We start from the raw sequence: 25,074 nt of genomic DNA, 5'->3' as shown, positions 1-25,074 counted from the left end.
GATTTCAAGTTACTTTGAACTTTATTGGTAAAAACCAGCTCCTTGAATTGCATTTGAAAACCAGTACAAGCCAGTGCAGCTGATACAATAATGAAGTCACCTGTTCATAGAGCACTTTGCCCTATTAAGATTTTAGCAGCAGCATTCTGCACCAATTTGAGAGTGCTTTTAAACTGCAGCCTCTCAGAAGCATGTTGTTACCAGGTCCAAAAGGCTCTCCAAAAAGTGAATTGTAGTCTAAATCTGATTAACAATACTTAATCACTGGACATTATGTTTGATGAATCAGTAAAGCTACGCTTAAACACTAATTGATTTTAAAACCAGTGACAGCATTATGTATTAACAGCACATTTACACATCTTAACTTACTTGTTTTTTTAAATACTACCGGAGTCTATTTTTCTAGCGTTCATTCTGGCATTTAAGAAAAATAGAGTAAGAGAGATTTTTTTTGTAGCTAACTATACCAGAAAGGCAAAAGTGTTGATGCTGAAAGTAGATAAATGTTATAAATGCTGATGTTTGTATACTAAATAGAATGTTTTTATGATGAGTTGCAATTTAAACATGTTACATTGTATGATATCTAAGCTTAACTGAAGTTCTGTGGACTCTGTAATCTCACTTTTTAAAATATTCCATATGCAATTACAACAGTATTTTCTTTGTTTCCTGCATGCCTCTCAGTCTCATGCAGTCTTGAAGGCATAGGTAATGAAAAAATATGTGGTCTAAATTGAGCTTTTGTGCTGTGTAACCTGTTTTAGAAATCTCCTCTACCATTTTAAATTGGCTTTTGTTTTGCATGTTCATACTTAATCACACTGGGAAATGAAAAGCTGTTTGCTTTTGAATGGTGTGCTTTGCCACTGTGTGATCAATGCATGTACTAATGATTTCCTTTTATTTTTCTTCTTTCCTATTTTCCTACTTTCTCATCTTTCCATGTTTTGCACTGCTGTCTCCATACTTTCTTCTAAATTTCTTTGCTTACTGTAGCAGCCCTTGCCTTTTCTCTTGCAGCAACAGCCCAGGCTCCAAGGATTATTACGGGGCCTGCGCCTGTTCTCCCACCAGCTGCCCTGCGTACCCCTACGCCAGGTGGCCCTACCTTAATGCCTTTGATCAGACAAATACAGACCGCTGTCATGCCAAATGGAACTCCTCACCCAACTGCTGCAATAGTTCCCCCAGGACCTGAAGCTGGTTTAATTTACACACCGTATGAGTATCCCTACACACTGGCTCCTGCTACATCAATTCTTGAGTATCCTATTGAACCCAGTGGTGTATTAGGTAAGTTCTTCCTAGATAATTATTTGAATATTAATTTATCAGGTGGTGAGTTTCTTATACTAAGATAAATATAGTATGAGGAAACATACTATATTGTACAAGTACCCTTTTGCTATAGAACTCGCCGCTGATGATGTTATCAGAGCATATTGGGCAACTTGGTGAATTTTTCATTGGCATCTGTTTCGTTTCACCATGTCCCCTTTTCAGATTTTGAAAATATCAGTTTAAACATAGTTCAACTCTTTCTTACAAACAACTAGATTTAGTTGGAAAAGATAGTTGGCATCCATCTGTCCCAAGAGACAATGGAGTGCGCCTCCAGAGATGAAGTCAAACCTCTGGAGAATCACAGAGTAACTCGTAACTACTGCCTCCCACGTTGTTTTTGCTGCATTAGCAGTACCAAGGTGACCTTTCTGGGGCACAAGCCTGGACAGGGTGTATGGAGGTCCTGGTCTGCCCAAATGACAAGCCCCACACTCTACCTTGCTGCTGTGGTCCAAAGGAAAGCACAGCAATGTGTTTGGCACCAAATTGGCTTCAGAAGTTGCTAGATGGAGGCATACAAGATAGAATTATAGAATTTTAGAGTTGGAAGTAACAAGGCACACTGAAATGTGAAAAAGTTTAGATATATACTGAAAGAGAGGGTTGAAGGATATTTTAGAATTCTCTGACACAGCCTGTGCTGCATATCTCTAATTATTGAAAAAGGCACAGTCTCATTTTTGAAACTGGGCGCAGAGGAGGGTGGGAAACCACAGGTTAATATTAAATGGGCTGCCCCAGAGGTGCAAGTAAAATAACTTGTCCTGCTTTTCTAGGGACTCGGAAAAATATGTATCTCTTTTTTCTGTGCCACCAATTTTAAAGTAATTAAAATCACTGAAGTTAGGTGAGAACATAACTTAAAAGAAGTTGCAATTTAATACATTACTGCCTCCTTTTTTACAGAGGAGATTGAAATGTCTCACATTCCTGATACTTTGGTCTGTTCATTTGCTGGATGAAGGCCAGACTATAGCAGCAATTAATTAAGAAATGGTCAATGCAGGCATTGCAGGGCAGTTTGTGTCCTTCCCATAATTTTGAATATATTTTTCTGCCTATATTTTTGTGTGAAATATGTATGGCCTTGGCATTGCTGATCTTGTTGATTTATGGGACTTTGGTTGTTAAATTTGGGTCAGCAATAATGTTTTTCACATTCTAAGAACATAATCCAGCCAAAGTTATGCACATTTTAAGTCTGTTTGATTTGAATCTCTATTTAAATCCCTGTTAAACACTTGTGTTGGAATCAATGAGACTTATAAGTGCTTAACTTTGGCTGGTTCATATCTAAACAGTTACTATGTTGAAAGTAGTGCTCGTTTACAGAAGAATAGACCTTGTGTGTCTGTATGCACAAGCTCACATCTTCTTGGTCATAGGAAGAGAACATTAAGCACTCAAGTTGTTGCTTTTCATTGTTTGTTACTACTTTTGTAGAACCAATTCAGCTCTTCACAGTGCTTTGCCTTTTATCTTAGCCCTGATTTTGAATTAATGACATCTACAATGTGGTGCTTTGGGGCCATTGGTACACTAACTTTTCCTATATTCATTTCTCTTCCTTTGCAAGTCTTTTTTATTTCAGATGCAGACCGTCTTTTCAGGAGCAATATTAGTAGTTTAGCCCCACATTCTGTCACCGGTAGCAAATCTCTTTACATGACTTCATCCAATCCTAACACTTCTGTGGTATGGATTACTGGAAGTCATGCATAACAAATTATAAATGTAGCAGTTCCATAGGCAATAATCTAGCCTAATCCATAATCCATTATTAGCTTAGTTTTGGGGAGCAGACTATTGGTAATCATAATAATTGCAGTCTATAGTAAAAGATAAAGCATTGTACAGTATTATAGTATGGAAATAGGTGAATTACTTTTAGCTGACCTCAACCCCTCCCCTCCATAGACTATTTCAATTTAACTACAGTACCCGAATTGTGTGGAAGTACTAATTTTACCTATGTGGTGAATTCAGAGTAATCAACCATACTCAAAGCTTTGTAGATGCCATAACACATCCAATTTTCTCGCTGGGGATGGGCACAGAATTAGAGCCATGTTTGTGATTGGAGAGATTATGTGAAGAACTGACTGCAACATTGAGACAATTGGAAAAAGAAAGTTGCCCCTGGTCTGGGACAAATGTATACAGTGCTACTAGGTGAAAATGCAAAATGGCAGTGTTGAAAAATGAAGTTAGCCTCATTGATTTGAGTGGCACATAATAGATCCACATGCGATTTGCAGTAAAATGGTGACATATTGAGATAATATAAAGTTCTGAAAAGATTGATTTAGGAAAAATATGTGATAGAGGAAAGGAAGATTGGCAATAGTATCAAATCTTAGTTGACTAATGTTTCATTCCCTTCCTTTTATCTTTAGGTATGGCTTTCCCAACGAAAGGCTAAGAATTCAAGAATGGTCTTAACTGAACCCTCGTCAGAGCTGACTTTAACAAATGCTTAGTTTTCAGCAGCCTTGAAAAAACATAGCCTAGCAGTCAGTGACTTACTTGCACTTTTTTGCACATAGAAATAAAAATGCTATTAATTTGGTATAGCCTGTACTATGACAAACTAGCTGTGATTTATGAGTGTATGGTAGTATACTGACTGCTATGTATTCTGTACTATTTGCTTTACTAATCACCTAATTCATTGCAGTTCACAGTTATTGACTTAGTTTTAAACCACAGTCTGTAGGCTTGAGGAATTGCTTTAAAACTTTTTAAAATGGTAAAAACTGGAAGTTGTTTTAAAATTAGCAAAGAATCTTCAGTATTAAAAATGGCATTATTTAAGGTAGTCCTGCTGCAAGGAAGGCACTTCAGTGAATATGTGACTAGTAAAGCTCAAATGTGCTTGGGTCTAGTAGATTTCATGAAACTGTAATCTTGAGTTTGTAAATGAATGGATAATGCAGGTTAAGGCCCGGATGTTTAAAATAAATGCAATATTAATCTGCACAGGTATACTTCATATATTAAGATTAAAATTTGAAACTACTGTGCCTTAACTTGTTGCTTTCTTAAAATGAATTTTTTTTTTTAGAAAATGATCATTTTAAATCCATTTTGATAAGCCTGCTGTTAATGTTTTATCAAATGTTTTCTAACTGTCTTGGTAATTGCAATTTAACTAGGTGCGGTGGCTACTAAAGTTCGAAGGCACGATATGCGTGTCCATCCTTACCAAAGGATTGTGACCGCAGACAGAGGTTAGTTTAGTTCTGCAGTTCTTGCTTATAAGAAATGCTTTGAGTGTACATGAAATTTGCAACACCACAGCTGGTTAACCAAATACTATTTTGACCATTATATTGATGTTTTACATTAAATTGAAGTGCTAGTAATATTTGTTCCAGAGGTTTAAAATTGTTAACTACTGTACTCTTTTCATCTAAATGATTTTTTCTTTTTTTAAAAAAACCTTCAGTGTATTCAATATAAAATGCTATAACTTGTTCCTTTTGTAAGCACTATGTATGATTTAAATTCAAGCAGGACTGAAGTCTTAGTATTGCATTAATAGTTGACCCTCCCATGTGACTATTATTAATTGGAGATATCAGATTGGTGTTGCAAAATAAAATGAATGGATGGGCGCTTAATGAGATAGAAGTAAATGCTTTCTTATTATTACAGGAGAAAGCTGAAGATTTAGTTTCCTCTCTTCTGATAAATGGTTTGTGCCACTGTACTGTAACTTGAGCAGATATCTGAGAACAAAACCCGTCTCTAAATTTAGCAAAAAAACACAAACAAACAAACAACAACAGTAAAATTGATATATCAGAAGTTGGTTAGGGTTTGTGCTGATAAAGAATATTTCACTTCTGTTAAAAAATATAAATTTTTAGTTATATCATTTGATGCTAAAATTTATTTCTTGAACTTGTTACAATTTTGACATTCTGGTTAGCAAAGACAACTGCTTTTGGACTCTGTTTGGCTTAGCTAACTGATGGAAAATAAATCTTCATTTTCTCCTTTTACATGAAATGTAATTCATGTTCCTCGAACTCTTGGACCCATGAATGGTTTAATCCTCCTGTGAAAAGTGAGCTCTCGGTTTATTGACATTGAGTGTGCTACTGGCAGTAGTGTGACTGTATTCTCAGGAGCATTTATCCCACATGTAGTATCAGCTTGGTTTGTGGATTTGATAAGTAGCAGTACTGCCTGTTTCCGTAGAAATCCTCCTTCCCTACCTCACAGGGGTGTTGTGGGGCTTAATGTGTGTTGTACAGTTCAGAAATACAAACTAGAATGGAAGTGTTGAATTGCAGTGCTTGAGGTATGAGAGTTTTCTGTAGGTTTGATACATTTGATAGCATTCAGGTAATGGCTCTTTTATCTACTTGCAAGACTTAGAAGGTCGTATAACACCCCGTGAGCCTTTTCATACATTTAACCTGTTCTTGGGCTCATACCAAAGCAACTCAGTGTTACTACAGACATTCCAAACCAGAGTAGTAGTTGAATAATCTGGAGCATTTCTAAAATGCTACAACAGAATTAATATGGTTTCCCTCAATACATTACTTAGTTATGACAAGCTTCTTTTGAACAATCTTTCCCCCTACCCTACTTTCTCATTACATACAGATAGTGTGCCTTTCCAGTTCTATCTTTGTTAGATTGCCCAAATGTGAGTATAATATTTGAACAGGGTGTACATGCAGGGGAAGAAAAAGAATGCACATAGACCCAGTTCACTTGGTTCACATATTTGAGGAATGGGGTAAATTACATGATTCTGCTTAATGCAGTTATGTGGATTTTACATGCTTGCACACTATTAAAGTGTTATTAATATATAGGGATGTGAAAGGATGCTGGAAGCAGGACAGCTTTGTCTGGTGAATAGGGTGGGAAGGAATAATTTCACACTCAATTGCTGGTAAAGAAAAAAGGTAGTGGAAAGTATTGCTGAACTCAGCCACAGACTGTCCTTGTTTCTGTTTTTTGCAGCTGGAAAGTTTGAGCATTTGGGTACTAATACAGGCAGCCACTTACTTTTGCTTCTAACTAGATGTGGCTGTTGGAAAATATTTTGTAAGTTTTTTTGGTCAGATTTTGGCTTCAAGTAACTTGAGGATGTAGCATCAAGGTTTTTAGTTTTATTAACTATAGTCTTGGAATTGGAATTCCTTTTAGTAGCAAGGGCTCCCAAAGTGCCTTCTCAGTTATAACTACTATTGTATATAATATAAGGAGATGAAGGTGACCTCCTTAACGTTTTTCCTTCAGTGCTTATTTGCTAATGGTGCTATATGATTCAAAAATAAGTGTAATTAGTGAACACTGTAGGTAATTTAAGATTTCATAAAACTAATATAGTATTTGTGTTCATTTTAAGTTGCAGTAGAGTTGCGTGCTACACCTGTTTCTCTCAATACGATTGTTGTGTGCATATATTGGTATTTTGTTTAGATTTTATTTAACTGCTTCCATACAACCAACTTCTAAGTTAAAAGAAATTTCACTTTTTGAACATTTCCATTATGCTAAAATTAGTGGGCACTTTTTATTTACACTTGCTGTGGATTTATAATACCTTGATTACCTGTCCAATATTGATGGTAGTTAAAATACAATGTCAGTAAACCGAATTGCTTTCTCTTCATAAGGAAAAGCTGCAAGAAGATGAGAGGCAGAATGTACATTCACTGGGTCTATGATTAAACTTTTTTCCAAATTATGTATGCTACTATTATATTCTCTCATTAAGCAAGCTGTTATTCTTAATGCTGGCTTACATGTAAGCATTGCATTCAAAGCAAGAGCCCACAATTTGTCAGCATTCTTTTTCTAAGTTTAGAATGGAAGAATTCAGCAGTACTTAATTAATTTCTGCCAAGGTTAAGGCCCCGCTATATAAATAATACAAAACTGAATTTGATTCATGTAACGAGAGTGACTGACTGATCTAATTGTAATAAACTGTAAATGGTGTGTGTTGCACAGTTGACAAACCTGTGTGTACTGTAGAAGGCCAGGGACTTGGCAGAGGATGTATCACAGGTGTACTGGTATCTTAAGATAGCTTGCATTGATTTTATAAACCACACAAAATGGCAATGCTAAGGCCATAACTGAATGTTTTCAAAGCCAATTGTCACATAATTTATGTCTAAAATTTGTAATACCATTTTAATCAAAATTGTAGTAAGTACCAAGAATGCTTTAAGATTCCGGATATCTAGTATACATTTTAAGGTGGCAAGATGGTGCCACACTAAATATTTATTTTTTAATTTTGTTTTTGTTTTTATTTTTTGACAACATTTTTAGCTTAAACCCCACTTCTCATCATTTTTTTTTCAAAAAAATCAATAAATCAGGGAACATGAGGTCTCATTTAAGTTACAGCAATAATGTTTAGTGTTCATGAACTGTAGCCTAAATGATAGGCCATAGAAACAATGTAACATGTGAAGATGAATCCAACCCATGATGTCTGTCATTAAATAGTGTGCTATCTGTGAACATTGCACCTACTGAATTTCATTTTACAAAATGGCACAAATCTGACTTTGCACTGAATACCTTTCTCACTTCCATCTCCTCTGCTTTAGTCAATGGCAACAGTACAAATATTTTTTTCAAACCTCAATTTATTAGAGATGATAAAGCTGTTGAATGAGTCTTAAAATTTGTACTACTGTAAAGTGGACCAAGTTGTTGAAGGAGAATGTGAGAGAGTCATTAAAGAAGGAACAGCTCAAGATCATTGGGAATGATAACTTTCCACTTGAGAACTTTTTTTATGTTTTACTGTAATTTTTGTGTGTGTTTTGGAAAAGAAAATAGTATTTACAGGTGGCTTCTTTTAAAATATAAAAATATAAAGCAGGAATGTATATGAAATGTCAGATTTTATTGTATTTGCAGAGTATTAGCTTTGAAAAAAGAGCTGTTTGTAGTTTTTAAAATGCCTTATTAGTATCAATTAGATTTCCTCTATTTTTGATGTAACTAGAGCATTTTAAGTATAGAATTTAAAATGGCAGGACTTTTACAGTGTTTACATACAAGTGCATTTTCTTAGTGTCCTATATGTGTAAAATAGCATTTTCAGCAGGAAAAGCTGGCTAGAACATTTGGCCTTTTCCTGGTCCCTATGATGATGCCTACACTTCTAGACTTCAATTTAGTATTGCTTTGTATCATGAAGCCAAGAAATTCAATGTTGTTTGTAAATAGAATCATTGAAAAGCAATAAAATATATTGAACAAAAAAACTTGTTTGGCCCATAGTTTATGTGAAACCAAATTGTTCATGACAAATCAAATTCCTTAGATTCATTTCTTTTAACAATCAGTTTTTAATAATCACATTCATCATTACTACTTGCTTTGATGCTTGCACATGGGAGAATACTAATGCTTAATAGCAGTCAGATACTGATATGGTGCACTGACTGTTCTAAATTCTTTTACCAAGTTCCAGAAACTGTTCATTGTTTTTTTTCCCCTTTCATCGACTGCTACTAACCATTAGATATATTTTATTTCTATTTTTCCTCGTTAACCAGTTTTGTGGGAGTGGGCTTCTCCTTCATATGTTCAAATCATGATAGAAGGCTGTCATGATTTTTATTGCATTCTGTAGATGGTGTCAAGCAGTATGTCAGAATTAAACATGCTTGTTTTTATTAGTTGTGATTAGTTTTCATGTTGTCATTAAGCCGTCACTAGCTGAAACTAATCTCTTCTCTATCTTTCTTTCCTTTTTGTTTTGTTTTTGTTTCTAACCACCCAGCCGCCACCGGCAACTAACCTATGACCTTCTGACCTCTGAACTCTTCACCCAATGATGACCTGACCATGCCTGCCTGCTGATCAGTTAACTGGTAATCGCCTTTGCTTGCCTGTCTTCAGTGCAGCGAGCTGAGGCACTTGTCCGTTCGTCTTACCATCTAACAAAAAGACAAAGAAATTGTTGTCCTCCAACTCAGCTTTTTTTCCCTGTTTGGGTGAAAGTGGTTCTAGAACCTGCACTGAATAGTAGTAAAGCAATAAGGTCCAATTCATCCCTCCGCACTGATCATCTTTTAGTGTCCCACCCTAAATGAATGGTAAGAACGGCCTCACTTGAGAGATGGAGGCAGATGTCCCTTAACTCCCTGATGACAGAGGCAGTTACTGTGAGACTTCTAGGAATCTTTTTCTTCTCATAAAGAAGTCAAAGTTCTCTTTGAATGTACTGTGTGATGATGCATCATGCATGAACCTTTGGTCAGGGATGTCATTGGTGAAGGGATTCCTAAAAGTATTCAAAATTTGACATGCAGTGTAGTCACTACCAATGCCCTCAAAGGGCAGAAGATGCAGCCTTTTTTATATTACCTGCCAAATTGGGTGTTTTTAAGAAGAAAAAAGTGCCATGAAAGATAGGTTACTGAATTTTTGAACTACATCAATGCATAAACTAAACAGCAACACTATTGAAGCTAATCCTGAGATACTTTCTTTTACTATACATCAACTTCCTTAAAAGATTACATGAGTACAAGGTACATGCATTATGTGTCACATTACTGGGCAAACTGTTCAAATATTTTTTTAAACCTCCCTGTATAGAGAAATTTCATTAAGGATGTAAAAGCCATGCTTGCCTATTTGCTGTATACATGTAATGAAATTGTAGATAAAGTGTAGTGCATTGAAACAAATTGAAAAAAAGTAGATACTTTTACTATACAAGGGTGCTGGTGCAGAAAAAATATATTTTTGGAAATGTAGCATTTTATACTTTCAAGTGTTATAAAAAAGAAAAAAGAACAAAGAAACCCTTTATTTCATTAAATGATTTTTTCTGGTGGTTGTCGAGAAACAAAAGACCAAAAGAGCCTTTTTGTCTTTATTTTTTATTTTTTAAGTATTGGAATAAGTATAAAGAAGAGAAAGTGCCTTATTTTCTTCATGGTCATTTAGTCAGATGTCTCGTATAATCCGCTCCTCCCTCAGACAGCAAGTTAATGCATGCCACTCTGTCGCCCAGTATGTGAAAAGAAGCTGTGAGGAAAGACAAATGAGTTGACCATTTAAATTACCTGGTTTTTGCCATAGCATAATGCAACTTTGTCAGATCTGAAACTGTGAAATGGAATTGTTCCACCAACAGCCAACCGCAATATTTTTGTAACATGTTCCCTCTTCAATTGTAGACAATATATTTTTATAGTACTTGCTCAGCCTTAAACCAAAGGGTTCTAAGATGCAGTCTCATTCTAAATCAAAGTATTAGATTACACTATTTATACAGTAGCAAGTGTTATCCCCCCCCCCCCCGCCCCCGGAATAGGTTGCATTGTCCCTATTTGAAATAGATAAGGGAAAACACAGCAGAACGTGAACTTGCCTACAGGATGATTTTGTCCATGACTAAACTGAGCATTCAGACAGTCTGTCTTTGAGCATGTTTTAGGTTTTTGTGTGCTTCATCTACAATGCCAAATAGTGTGTACTCCTCATCAAACTCCTACTTGATGAATGTTAACTGCCGGTTGCGCTTTACTGAAAAAGAAAAGAAGTATCAGTTAACTATCTGGAAGTTCAGCTATGCTTCAGTTTGAGTCAGTAAACATTTGCATAGCTGGGCTAGTGGTGATAAAACACTTTACGCACAAAGGTGAAGTAAAAAAATATATGAGCAAGTAGTGATACGTTAATTGCTTTGAGCAGATTTGGCAAAGATCAGGTGATAACCCCCCTCCATTGTGTCAACTTATTATCCTAAAAATCTTCACAGCTTCCAAATCAAAGGTCAATAGTAAGTTAGGTAAGAGGGCTTACTTTTTAAGCACCTCCATGGTGACTTGGTCTAACCATTGTGTCTCACCTGGAAACAAGTATCAATTTATTTACTATGCAATAAACATACATCCTTTTGTATTCAGCTAGCTTTTATTTTATCTTGCCACTGGCTTTGTCTTCCTGTTACACATAGGTTTTGTGGTTTGACTTTCAGTATATGCTGTGCCATTTTGATTTTTGTTTGGTTGAATAAACTTGCAACACTCAAAAATTTTGGAGAGAGAATTGCTAAAACATAACCAGTATTTGATCCAGTTTCATCTCAACTATGATAAACCTGGACATTTTTAGATGCTGATCAAAGGTCTCTTCTTGGGAGAAGTGTGACTTATAAAAGTAATGTTTGTTCTGAAAAAGTTTGAAGACTTAGTTGACAACATTTTGGATCAACTTAAAGCATGACATTTGAAATCTCTGAATGCCTTGGTTCTCAGTATTATCATTCTTTATTGAATTTTTCTTTATTAAAATATGTAGTTTAAGACTTTTTTCTGACAGTATTATGTAATTTTTTTTAGAGTGGGTATACATACATCGCTTGTATGTTACCATACAGATGACATGTATTTGTCTATTCCTTTTACTTTAGTTTGATGCTATGTATGTACCATAACCAACCTATTGCCTATGAGAAACATGTAAGATAATGTATTTACAGCCATTGTTACAAGTTTATAATGTATTTTTCTATCTTGTTTTATATGTATGTTATATAACATTCAGAAGAATTTTTTTCCTGATTGAGAAAAGGATACAAAAATGCAAAACCCACAATTTTGATAACTGAAAATTGCCAATTGTTTTGCAGTACTTTATTATTATATTGGGAGTGTTGTCTTTGGGCTTTTAGTTAGCTACTGGATTGAATACATTAGACATATCTGGGTTTTAGTTGGGTTTTTACATAGCTTGCATTTTAATTCTTTGGTTCTTTGCTGTTTCTATTAACCCATAGCATTATTTTAATAAATGTTATAATACCAACCTACTAACTCTGGACTATGTCAGTTTATTAACCATTACATGTTTAATTAAAATAAACAAGGAAAGACGGAAGAATGTAAAGTCTTGAGTTATTGGACTAACCCTGAAGAACGTGACCACCGATAACACAACGTGACTTGTTTTATGTTGTTTGTTTGGCTGACATTCTGCACACTACTATTAAATTGGCTTTGGTCATTCTGGCCTCTTACCTTGGGGGTAGGTGCCAATAGAGTTGGGAACAAGTAGCATTATTGGAGGCATTCTTGTAGAGTCTTGCCACTTGCCTTTCAGCATCTGCATTACTAATTCCACACTTTCCTTCTCTGAAATAATCACTGTCAGCTCACAGCAAAAGGGCAAAGATACCAATCTATTGGTAAATTATGTTATGTGCCCAGAGGAACCAGTTTGATTCTTTGTTGAGCCATTTTGAAGCTACACAAATTCAGTGTGATTTGAAGCACTGATTAAAAGGACAATTCAGCAGACATCTCAATATGTAACTCTCCTGTGTTGTTCATGCTTCTGAATGTATTTGAAGCAAGAAACTTTTCACCCCTTACTCTAGCAGAATCTGCCTCTCTCCCTTGTACATGAATCTAAATTACTTTCACTGTGACCCTGAAGGGGTTTAAGTTGCAATCCTCAAACTACATAATTCTCAGGTAATTGTACTGACTTCAAGCAGGTTGCTTCACAGTAAACAGCTTGAACACTGTAGCTTAACTACTTTTAGGATTGCGGGTTTTTAAATCTACTGTAGTGTTTGAACACCACTTAGCTCAGGGCAGTACAAAGCTGTACAAAGTCGAATAGGTCATTTTGTAATAACTGCAAAAAGTAAATAAACTCTTTAGTAGTAGCCATTTTCAAAAAGGAGGTCTAAAGTTGACTGTTACCAAGGGATAACTTTAGCAATCAATTCAGGGAAGCAAGCTGTAGTAAGTTACTTTCAATCAACTTCATTCGACAAGGAAACAATTGTTAAGAACTTGGGGCTATATCCCCAAATTCATCCTATGTACACAAGGACTACAGCTTGTGCAACCGAATTTCTCTGTCTTGTCCCATGTGCACCTCTTCTGGGAGGTTTCCCTGTCTCTCCAAAGCATGCTGTGGGGGTGCATGAAGAGAGGAAAGGGGGAGTTCCATTGCACAAACAGTGTCCTTGTGTGAAAATGGGGTGACTTTGTTCAGTACAACCCATGCTTTCTGTGGCCTATTCATAGCTGCTATGTTAATTACATTTGTTTAAAATTTACTCATTTGTAAACAAAAATGATTTTGTATAGACAATGACACCTGATTAAAGTAATCAGTTTTAAATATACCCATGAAAATATATATAACTGAAGCATTATACTTCAGTTCCACCACATAATAAAAACAAAATCCCATCTATTAGATAGAGGCTATGTTAGGACAGATTGATACATTTTAAACATAATCAAGGATTCTTTATGAATAATATAATAAAGTAGAAAATACTGAAATCCAGAGTTTTAACTAGATAATACTCAATATTTGTGATAATATGAAAGTTTGCTCTTATGTATAAAACAATACAAGGGTGTTTTGTAATAAAGGTTGATAACCCACTTCAGTATTACACCAATATACAATATGTCATCAATATGCTTCAGTGGTCAACAAATGTCAGCCTTGCCCCATGAGTTGTATTCAACACTACATGAACACTACACTACTTTGCTTGTGTGGTTGGATGTCACCTTCATTTTCTACCCCATGCAACCTTCTACACACCCTAAAAATTGCTCCAGAGGGTTTGGGGAAGGTGAGAAGTCCTGCTGTGCAAGTGGATGTCTTCCCTTGCAGCACTGGTTGCATACCCACTTGTTTGAAGCCACAGCCAACGTTGATTAATTATATAATATAGAACAGTGAGACACATTTTTAAAATAAGAATAGTAATAATAACCATGGCTTGTTTTATGGTGAGAAACCAAACCTTCCTGTGAGCTGGAAGAAGGGATTTAATTTGTATGTAAAGGCAAAAGGAGGGATGCGGGTGGCGCTGTGGGTAAAAGCCTCAGCGCCTAGGGCTTGCCGATTGAAAGGTCGGCGGTTCGAATCCCCGCGGCGGGGTGCGCTCCCGTTGCTCGGTCCCAGCGCCTGCCAACCTAGCAGTTCGAAAGCACCCCCAGGTGCAAGTAGATAAATAGGGACCGTTTTCTAGCGGGAAGGTAAACGGCATTTCCGTGAGCAGCTCTGGCTCGCCAGAGCAGCAATGTCATGCTGGCCACGTGACCCGGAAGTGTCTTCGGACAGCGCTGGCCCCTGGCCTCTTGAGTGAGATGGGCGCACAACCCCAGAGTCTGGCAAGACTGGCCCGTACGGGCAGGGGTACCTTTACCTTTACCTTTAAAGGCAAAAGGCATGTCATTCCTATGACAGATGCTCATGCCTGTTGAGCCCTCCTGAGTGTGGATGGGCTTTTGAAAAAGCTGCTATTCAATGGAGTTGGGAAGCACCCATGCACAAGCACAGCACCTCATAAATCAGGATCCTTGCCATATAGTTCCTTGAGATGGCACCTTATGTATTTAATTTGAAATTGGAGTTAGACATTATTTCTAAATACTTAAGTCACATTTTAAACACTGCTGGTTACTTAGTAAAAAAAATCTACTACCATGGGGGATGGGGGTACCCATTGTTAAGTCTCATCGGAAAAGGCTCACTGAAATAAGGATGAGTTACTTAAGTCTGCTTGTTGCTGTTACACTCTTTAGTATAGCTATCATTAATTTTATTATTCGCCCTTTACCAGCAGGTCCCTGTGATTTTTCCTCTGAAGTGGGGAGAGTTTGTGGCTATTTTTCCTGAAATAAACAAGCTCATCTAAATACAAGACAATATGTAACTGGAAGGAATAAACTGGTCAGGAAACCAAATTCATAGCCTGCTTACAAGTCCTATTAACCATGATGAAGCTGGCATATGAGTAAACATGTTTAGGATTGTGCTATGATATCCTGTAGAAGTTAAAAATAGTCCTTAGGCCATAATTTTGTCCATTCAAGTAGAATTTATCTTTGTGCACCTAACCTAGTTGGATTAAATAGTAGTTCTCCAATACCAGATCTTTAAGTGAACACTTAAAAGATGCCCGCTCTTTTCTTAAAATAACCATTACTGTAGACCACCATTACCAATTGACAACTTTTAGTATAGGTAGGGACCACTGAAGTAATTTCATTAGGAAATGCCAGTGGAAGTGGACAGCCATACAATAATCACATAATAGGCACAACTGTGTACAATAAGTGTATGTTAACACAAGTTTCTGAAGTAGCATATTTCATAGAATAAAGATAGGTCCACAGTCTGAAAACATTCCCAGGATGCAAATTGTGAATTGTGCTTGGAATTCCTATCTTTATTTTTAATGTAGCATTAATATATGAAGTGAACACAATCGCCAGTGAAATACTTTCTGCTAATCAATGTTGAATCAAACTGGTTAACTAAAGAACAGTGCTCCTGATTCTTTTTATGCTGCCAGATCACTAACTGCAGGTGTAAAAATCCTGCCTTAGAAGTGGGTATTTGAGAAGCAGCAGGTGGCTTACTTGCAGTATTCACTTCTGGATACAAGTTGTGCTAGTGGTTGACTACTAATTGCATCAGGAGAAATTACTCCCAGGACAAAGGTTTGCTTCTGAAGGACTAATGAATAAGAAGAATTTTTAAAATATATATAAATAACCTATTGAGTTCTGTTGTGAGAATGCTTGAATCATTTAAGTTTTTGTTTGTGCAACACAGTGTATTAGGAAAAAATGGGTGTTGCCCAAACACTTGTAAATAATAATAAGAAACACGCCTGTAAATGATGTGCAATAAAAACTGGAAAAATTATATGTGCTTTATCCTCAAAAGCCAATTGACAGCTTGCAGGGCTGTCAATACTTTTATATTTTGAAAAGTCAAATTTTATTCTGTATCAATGTATGGCAGAATAAAGAATGTACATTTTGCACTCTTTAACTGTCATTAATGTTTCTAACACCTTAAGAGATTCCAGAGTTCTGCATCTAGTTCCCTAATTCATTCTCATTGTAAAATACATGTGAGATAGCCTGTATCAGTCAAAGGAGATCAGAATTGTGTGTGTGTGTAATCGATGAGTTAATTTAGAAATACTCCTTAAACAACCAGACAAGGATGAGTAAAGTCCAACAAAAAGTAGAATCCTTGTGTTTCATGTAGTTATTGAACAAGATAAATAAATGTTGTACTTGTCTTACAGGTAATTAAACTTCTGTGGCTAGGTGCTACATCCTAGGAAGAGCAAAACTGCACATTTCCCTTGCTTTATGGCATGTTATTCCAGGAGTACTTAACCTTTTGCTTTAATGAAGGTCCCTGCCCTTATTCTACTCTGTCTCTGAAGGTTTAAGGAAATGGCAACTTTTGTTTTTGAAATGGTAGATTCTCTAGATGCCTTTGTGTTGCAACTGTTGGTGGGGATATTCTGGAAACCTGGTCAATATTTTCAGCCTCAAGAAGAGGTGGGCACTCAACTGTGTTATTGGCACTCTGCCTCTTATAGGTTGCTGAGGCACAGGATGGTTGTAGCATTAAGCAAGTCAACCCTCCACAATGACCTCCTATTTCTTTGCTTCCCTTCTCCCAAGTTGCATCCCTTCCCAATATTCACCGGTTTCCTGCTTGAGGTATCATACAGACCACTAAGGGAACCAGCTTACCTCAATCACATCATTTCAGTGTTCTCAAAAATTTCTTTGGCTTTATTATTATTCATTTCATTTCTGTATCACTTTATATTTTAAAGAAAAAAATCTGGAAGTGGTTTACAACACATTAAAACAGGCATAGGCAAACTTGGCACTCCACATGTTTTGGGACTATAACTCCCATCATCCCTGACCACTGGTTCTGTTGGCTAGGAATGATGGGAGTTGTAGTCCCAAAACATCTGGAGGGCTGAGTTTGCCTATGCCTGCAAAACATCAAATAAAGCAAACCATAGTAAAACATTACTGAAGAAAGTAAAAAAAAAAAGCCAGCATACATCCAAAGCATAATGAACAGGAAACCAAAATATTAGAAGATTTCAAAATAAAATGTTACAAAGGAGGTCAACTACAGAATGTACATTTAACACAATGAAGTACATTTTTATTAAACATGTCAGAAGAAAACATTACTAAAGGAAGTGAAATATAAAAGGCACATTTGAAACACTATAATTAATGAGAATAAAATATTGTCACAAGCATAGAACACCTCTGGTGCTGTTGCTGTCAATCTTGCCAATGGTAGATCATGGTGAGTGGCGGTCATGGAAGCTCAGACTTCATGACCTGGGTCTGCACTAAGAAACAGCCAAGATAGTCTCCACAGTAGCCTCAGCTTTTTATCCCTCCCAGGCAAGGAGCATGCCTTCCAGGAGGACTCACAGCCAAGATGGCCTGTGGCTTCGTCAGAACTCTAGCTGAATGGTGCTGCTATGCTAATAAGAGGTACATTGTGATTGCATACTGTATATCCTGCACTGGGGAACAATATATCCAGTCAGCAGTTGCCTTGGATCAGAGCATCACTTTCCCCTTGTCACTTGCTTACAGCAACAGCAAGAGGACAACATACAGTTAACATTCCTGGCATCAGTTCTGTTTGATCAGTAGCTTGAATTACTGGCAGTCCAGTTTGCAGTGAACTACATCTAAACAGCAAAAAGAGAGGTAACGGTTTTGCTGGGCTCTTTAAACCCAATATGGCCTGCCCAGGTGTGTAACCTATGGACAACGTGTCAGAGGGAAAACCATTTTCCAAGACTACTCAGTCAGTACAGCACAGGAGATCATATTCACCTCTTCTTTGGCTGGTCATTGTTTGTAGCCTAAGGCACACACCTTTTCCTTGCTTGTTTTTGTTCTCATAACCTCATCTAGGCAACATCATGTAGCCCCTGTTGGTTCAGCTCTACTGCCTTTGATCTGCTTGTCCTGCACATTGTAAAAGTAAGTTACAATTAAAACAACCACCACCACCATATTCAAGGCTTCTAGGCCACGATCGATTGAGCTACTGTTTTAGTCAGTTGCTGACATGAATTAATTGAAATAGCCATTACTAAAGAAATAAAGGTGGGATGAAACAGGCACAACAAGCAATGTTTCTTAGGTTCCACCTTGGAATGTTTATGTAGCTGGCTGCTGTCCTAATGGCTCCAGCCATGACTCATTTGCTCTATTTGCCTTTTTTTACTATTACTTTGATATGTCCTCTGCTCTGAGCTCGAGCCCTCCTGTGTAGGAACAAGCCTTCTCATAAAGGGCTTAAGCACCTTCCAGAATATGCTACGTTATCCTTTTGCATGTTAAGATTTTCTCATGTCCTGTTAACACCTGCATTCATCTGAATAAAAATGCTCACAAGGATAATAATCCAGAAAAAGTTGCAAATGTAAATAAAGCTTTTATTCTTTGCATGAAATCGCAGGCGATATCACAAATGAATTGTGCAAAACAATGCTAAAGTTGTGCTGCTGAGAAACTTGAACTCCTTTCTGTGGCAAAAGGCTGAACGCTTGGTCTTCTGGTTAAAATGCACTGTCGTATGGACTACAGATCATAAACTCATTCTTCATGAAAGCAAAGATCCATGCAGTGCTTTTATGAACCTGGGATCCTGGTTGCCAGTAAATCCCTTTTCTCCTTTGTGGTTTGTGCTAAGATACCAAGAGCATGATAAATAGGGGGATTGCTAAGTACTTCCGAGTTTCAAGTATAAGCTGATATTTACATATGCCAATTTAGAATACAAATATCACAGAAACAAATTAATTTCCAATCCACAAATTGCCCCCAATAAAGTCTTAATTTGCTCCCCACTCTAGATCACCCTCAATCATTCACTTGACCTCAATTTCCCAACAGATCCTGTTCCAGATCTCTTCAAGTACCACCAATCTTACTAGATAGTCCTCTTAATTTATTTCCTTGAATTCATTATTCACCTAGAAGCTCTTGAGGCACTCAGGGAAAAAGGGGGAGCCTGTGCCTAAGGACCCATCCCTAGCAACACTTCTGGTGACTGTGTCTTAAGAGCATGTTAAGAGTAGCTTTTCTCTTGCTGTTTGGTCCTCTTGAGAGCTGATGAAACAGTTTGAACACAACTTCCTCCCCACATATAACACACAGCCCTTGCTATGTAATTGTAAGGTATGGAATGTTTCAGGTTTGCTACATGCACACTTACGGCACTAGTAGCAAAGATGTTGCATACTGAAACACTGGATTTACTGTGGTGATTATTCAGAAAGGAAATACTTGGTGGGAGAGATGTTCTGTATCAACCAGCCTCTGAATCTCCCACATGAACCACCAGATATTTTAGTCTTTGAAAAGAGAAAGGAAATAAGAGTGGTAGGGATTATCTGCAGTCTACACTTCTGAAATGTGTCAACTGTCCCAACAAACACGAGAGCCTTTGCAATTTGAAAGCATCACAGAATGTGTTGCCTAGTCATAGATTAGCTTTCTTAGTCTTGAAACTAAATAAATAACAGCTTGGTTGTCCCAGATTTCCCCCCAACTTCTGAGGCCAGTTGGAGTACTTGGAGGATGAAGACCCAACTGGCAAGTATATGTCATCCACCGGGTACTAAGCAAAGTGTTCAATGCACAGTGTAATTTTTACCCATCATGAGAAGGGTAAAGGATTGGGCTGTTAATTAACAAAGAAGCCAAAGTTAACTGAAAACTTAAATAGCTTTAGAATGAAAAACACAAATGACCACAAGTGGGAAAGTGCATTGGAAGAAATAAAAAAGGAAAAGGCTATAAAAAGACAACCCTGTCCAAAGGATTTCTGTTGCTTTAAGCAATGTGGCAAGGAGCTAGTAGGAAGGGGGAAATGGAAAAGGAAAGGAAACATTCTTTTCTGAGTTATTTTTAAAAATATTCTAAACTTCCTGCCTTGAGATCTATGCTGATATGTTTGGAGTTACAATTTTGAAAAAGAAAAGAAATTCAGGTTTTGAAGGGTTTGCTTTGCTTTAACATAGCGGCATCTTCGCTATGGGGCAGATTTAGTGCCTAGTTTCTGAACATTTTTAATGTCCAGCTTAAAAATTCTTGGGACCGTTCAAAATGTTAAGTGACAACTCCCTACCCATAGACTTGTGATCTTTTTTATATTTTAAAAAAATGCCACCCCCACCTATAATATAAAAAAGATGGGAACCCGTGCTCTTGATGGAAATACATGAACCAGAAATTCCCACATCCAAATTGAATACATGTTGGGATTCAGTCTATTTCACATATTTTATGTGTGCACAGTCCCATTTGTGGTCCTGTTCTTGGCTTTGTGATTCAAAGGCCAAGTGCTTTTTTCGCAGGGCTTTATGAAGGTGCAGATGGAGAGATGAGAAGCAGCCTCCAGGGCACAATCTCTCTCTCTTTTTTTTGGCTGGGTAGCTTGCAGAGACAAATTGGGGAAAGAGCTAAGAGCATCGCCTGAACTGATCAGAGCCAGCAGGCCAGGCAAATTAGATTGGACGACAAATATCAACCTTTGCTGCTGGATGTGAGGAGTCCCCTGTGCTGAGTGAGTGACAGGCACAACAGCTAATGTGTTTATTCTCCCTGCCCAGCAATCATAGTCAAGCAGCAAAATAACAATGCTTGTCAAAAAGAGTCAATGATTTTCATGGCAAAAACATAACCCTTGTGAGCAACTGTGTGTATGTTGTTAATAGCAGATCACGCTGGAACTCCCTAACAATAAATTTCAGCTACTAATGTTAATAAAAATTTGAGTACTGTAGATCTAGTTATCTTTTACAGAGAAAAGCAACCCTGTAACAACTCGCATAGTTCTGCTATGGTATGTAAAAGGTACAGAAACAGACAAAAAGAGACTCCATGTGATGCAAGGAGGAGGCATGGAACTGGGTTGTAAAGGGGAAATTAGTTTATCATTTTATTTTATTTTTGTATGTGCAACATCTCTTGGGTCAAGCTGATCTGTTAAAATAAATACTCCCCTGTTTGAGGAGTGTTTGAACTTTGAGCTGAAAGCTGGTGTATCATCATAGCAGCAAAAAAGAAAAAAAAAGAAAAATCTGTTGCACCAATCAGAATTACTCTGCTTCATTCCAATTCAGTTATATTTTACATTACAACGGGATTACTTGTTCAAATCCAGTATGACATTTAAAAAATGTTACCAGGCTGGAGCAAAACATTGTCCTATCAAAATGCAGCATTAGAACAAACTATTTTATTCATAAGTATGATTATTTGTGCCTGGCAACTATTATCCTGACTTAGTCCATTATCATAATTAAAGATTGCAACAGAAAACAAGCCCTTTGCACTCGTTTTACTGCTTATAAAGGCCAATGCTCAACATGGTCAAAACAGTACAGTAGTTTCTATGTGGACAAGCAGCTACAGAGAATCCTGAACATTTATATCTCTAGGGATAGTTTGAGGAATATGATTGTTGTGAATATGATCATTGTGGATTTCTATATGGGTTTTTTCTGATCCAAAATTCCTGCAATATGAGAAGTAGAACTTAACTACCCCAGTATTCACATATCTCCAAATATTTTGATGTAATACTCAGTGGGTTAAGGTAACAGTGTACGAATTACATGTTTGGAAGGTGGAAAGCATTTAAATGTGTATTTTGAGATCATTTTTTTTTAAAAAAAGATCAGTGCAGAAATAGAACAGAATTATGGGAGAAACATGTAAAAGTGTCATGGAGCAGAAATAGGTTTGTCTGCCCCTAGTTTTGAGGAGAGGTGCCATATATTGAACCTCGGATCTTAGATGTATCGAGGAAGGGTTCTCCAACAAACACAGGTACCAGCATGCTGGCCAATACCCTCTGTGGCACTCACAAATGGTCTCGGTAATATCACTTCAGAAATCTACAAAGCACAAGAGCCTTCTCTTTCCTGCTCAGTTGGTCTGCACTAGCTCAACCTGTTCGGCATTGAATGTGTACACTTAAACATGCACACAATTGGATGTCAGGGTTGGATGTGCTCCATCTTTTCTCCTGCTCTGGAGGGTAGGACTCGAGGCAATGCCTTCAATTTACAAGAAAGGAGATTCCGACTAAACTTTCAGGGGAAAACATTTCTGACAGTAAGAGCTGTTCGGCAGTGGAACAGACTCCCACAAGAAGTAGTGGTCTCTCCTTCCTTGGAGGTTTTTTTTAGCAGAGGTTATCTGTCATGGATGCTTTAATTGGGATTCCCCCCACCCCCAAGGTCCTTTCCAACTCTAAGATTCTTTGATTCTATGTTCTGAATAGATCAGAGGCACAAAATGTGGCAGTGACTAATGGCGGTGGCTCCCTCCTTCCTGACCATTTATGGGGCAGCTGATTGGAGGGGGCGTGCCCAAACCATTTTCCTCTCCTCTCTTTTAGCTCTAGCAGCCATTTTCTGTTATCCTACACTGCCCATGGCTGCCATTTTGTGATTGGCACCCTTAGCACCTGCTCAAAATTCCAAATGAGCCTACTAGCCTTCCAGTGTCAGCAACCCCTGAATTAAGTTTAAGTCTTCAGGAGTCCTTCCATGGACAGAAAGCCTCTTCTATGCATGAGAGCACCCCCCCCCCCGCCACAAGTTAGCATAAGAGTCTTGTGTTGTACAGTTACTTCTGCTAATTATTGTGCAGCAGTTCTTGGAACATCGATACCGTCGGCACGTCTTCCACAAGCATATCTCTGGATACATCCCACAAAGAGCTCTACCACTTAGCTATGTCCTTGCCCGTATTTTCTGTTTCCTGGGAACAAGTACAAAAGATCTGAGGAAAGCCAGAAATTTAGTGCTTTGGCCCATATACAATGAAAGCCCTATTGCTTTTCAAATGTGTTCCTGGTCATCCAAGCTTTCTGGAATGGAGCCATCTTCCTTCTTCCTATTCATAAGGAATAGCTATTTTCTTTCTTGGCACAATTTGGTGTAACCAACATAAAAGGCAGAGTAAGGGGCTAAGATAGGGCCTCTTCACTACACATTCATTGTCCTACAACTTTTGTTTTTTACCTCAGGCCTGCAAAATGTGTATGCCATGAAGCCTGACACAGCCCACCAGATACAAATCATAGCCTGAGACGTCTCACACAGGCAGGCCAGCGCTGGTGGGAAGTTTGTCAAGCCTGTTAAGTTTCCATGCCTGCTTGGTAGATCACACATTTTTCAGGCTTATCGTACACCCTTTCCTTTGCCCTGCATTTTTTGCAAATCCCATTCCCCAGTGCTTCCCTTCCTTTAGGTTGCAAAGAGGATGATTATTAACACAACTTCTGAATGAGAAAAGATCCAAAAGGCACAAATGAGCAGCGACTAATCCTCCTAAGTGGCTTTCTTAACTGTGATCTGGGTGTCACTTCCAATAAACCAGATGTCTTCTGCTTCTAGAAATGGTGACCTGCGCACCTCAGATTCTTGCCAAGCCTCTGAGGGAACTTGCCACACTGCTGAAAGTCTTTTTAGAGCCCCTCATTACAAAGGCCTTTGTGGAAAAAGCACTGCTTTCTGCTGTGCAATGCCGAACATACTAATAAGATAAGTGTTTCATGTACAAAGGTCAACAAACATTCAAAAGCAAAATAGACACACACCCTCCTTTCACTGACCTCTTGTCTTTTTATTTGGTCTCTGCTGGGTCTTTTCATCAAAGAACACATTTGAATGATAAACTCCCTCAGCTTTGGATTCTGTTCATCAAAGTGCATTTTGCTACAGGAAATTAGAATTTCTCAGGAAATTATAACTCTTATACAGCCTTAATATGAGGAGGACAGAGGACCCCCCTGAGGGGACTGGTCAGCTGTGCTCCTGATCCTTCTATTGACCATGTGTACTGAGGGGCTTTTCCTTTCCACTTCTGCATGTGGGATTCCACATGTTATTTGTAGGATCAAGATGTGTTACTACACATTAGTAAGGACATGATAATTTGCACACACACCCCCTTTTAAGGACGTCCCTTGTGATACTGCTGCAGTTGTTCAGAAACGTACTCTTGCCAAGGTCTGGACAGTTGACAAGGGATGTGCTTGGCAGGGCCATGGCATAGGTGACAGGATGATAAAACTGGCTCTTTGGAAATGAGTTTGGCATTTAACTTCTTAGTGGTGCTCTAAACTATCTTTATAAACCAAATTCTCGCTAAATTCTAAAACACTGATACATTATGTCTCCATATTGTTTGAGGTAACTTATGTGGAACCTGCAAATTGAGGGGCTGATTTCGAGATCTAAGGACAGCAAAGGGTGGCTATTGCAGTCTGGCCCTGTCAGATGTTTATCTATGCAAACACACTTTTAGAAATGAACTGAGAGTTAGGGCAGCTGTTTTTAAAACCGAGTATACTCATGATTAAGTAAATTTATAGTTGGTAGGAGTTACTGAGGGCAGGATTCTTGCTCTCAAGCCATTGTTACAAGCTTTCGTGCCATGCTTTTGAGACACAGGTCCGTGCTTTAAAGCTCTGTGTCCAAACAGCTGTTTTCGTGTCCTGGCACTTTCCCTGGGAAAACCCCCATTTTACTGCTGAATCAGAGCAAATGGGAGAAAATGCAGACCAGTGCCTAGAAATGCATCACAAAATGAAGTCTGCCAACCTGATGGACTACAACTCCCAGTCAACACAGCTGTTATAATCCAAAACATCTGGAGGGTGCCAGGTTGGTAAAGGAAGACAACAGACACAACCTTGATCCCCGTTTGGAAGCTGTGAAACTACAGATGACTAAAGGAGAGAGTGCCTGCTTTACTGAGGCCCAAGGAATCTCAAGGGTCAGGCCTGAAATCTATTCCTGGCAATGCAATCTCTCCTTTCACAGCTCCCTTGCCACTCTGCTTC

The 25,074-nt window shown here is 37.8% G+C and overlaps 1 protein-coding gene across 9 annotated transcripts in view; it reads left to right on the top strand.

The window, feature by feature from the left end:
• The window catches only part of QKI (QKI, KH domain containing RNA binding), a 109,142-nt gene extending 92,753 nt beyond the window's left edge, over positions 1 to 16,389 (top strand). For 2 of the 9 annotated variants that reach the window (XM_081906932.1, XM_081906937.1), the window contains exons 6-8: positions 1,003 to 1,299; positions 4,506 to 4,580; positions 5,971 to 8,609. In XM_081906932.1, the coding sequence (XP_081763058.1) occupies positions 1,003 to 1,299; positions 4,506 to 4,580; positions 5,971 to 6,002 (404 nt within the window). In that variant the 3' untranslated portion in view covers positions 6,003 to 8,609. Of the gene's footprint in view, positions 1 to 690; positions 715 to 1,002; positions 1,300 to 3,746; positions 8,610 to 9,130; positions 14,186 to 14,562 lie in introns of those variants that run through there. The other 7 variants (XR_014167196.1, XR_014167197.1, XM_081906933.1 and 4 more) reach the window with 7 other exon arrangements.
• The last annotated feature ends 8,685 nt before the right edge of the window (positions 16,390 to 25,074 follow it).

The sequence above is a fragment of the Podarcis melisellensis genome (genome assembly GCF_964234715.1).
Source record: "Podarcis melisellensis genome assembly, chromosome: 3".
Lineage (NCBI taxonomy): Eukaryota > Metazoa > Chordata > Lepidosauria > Squamata > Lacertidae > Podarcis > Podarcis melisellensis.
The sequence above is the reverse complement of the archived record's forward strand: the minus strand, read 5'-3'. Positions and strand labels throughout refer to the sequence as shown.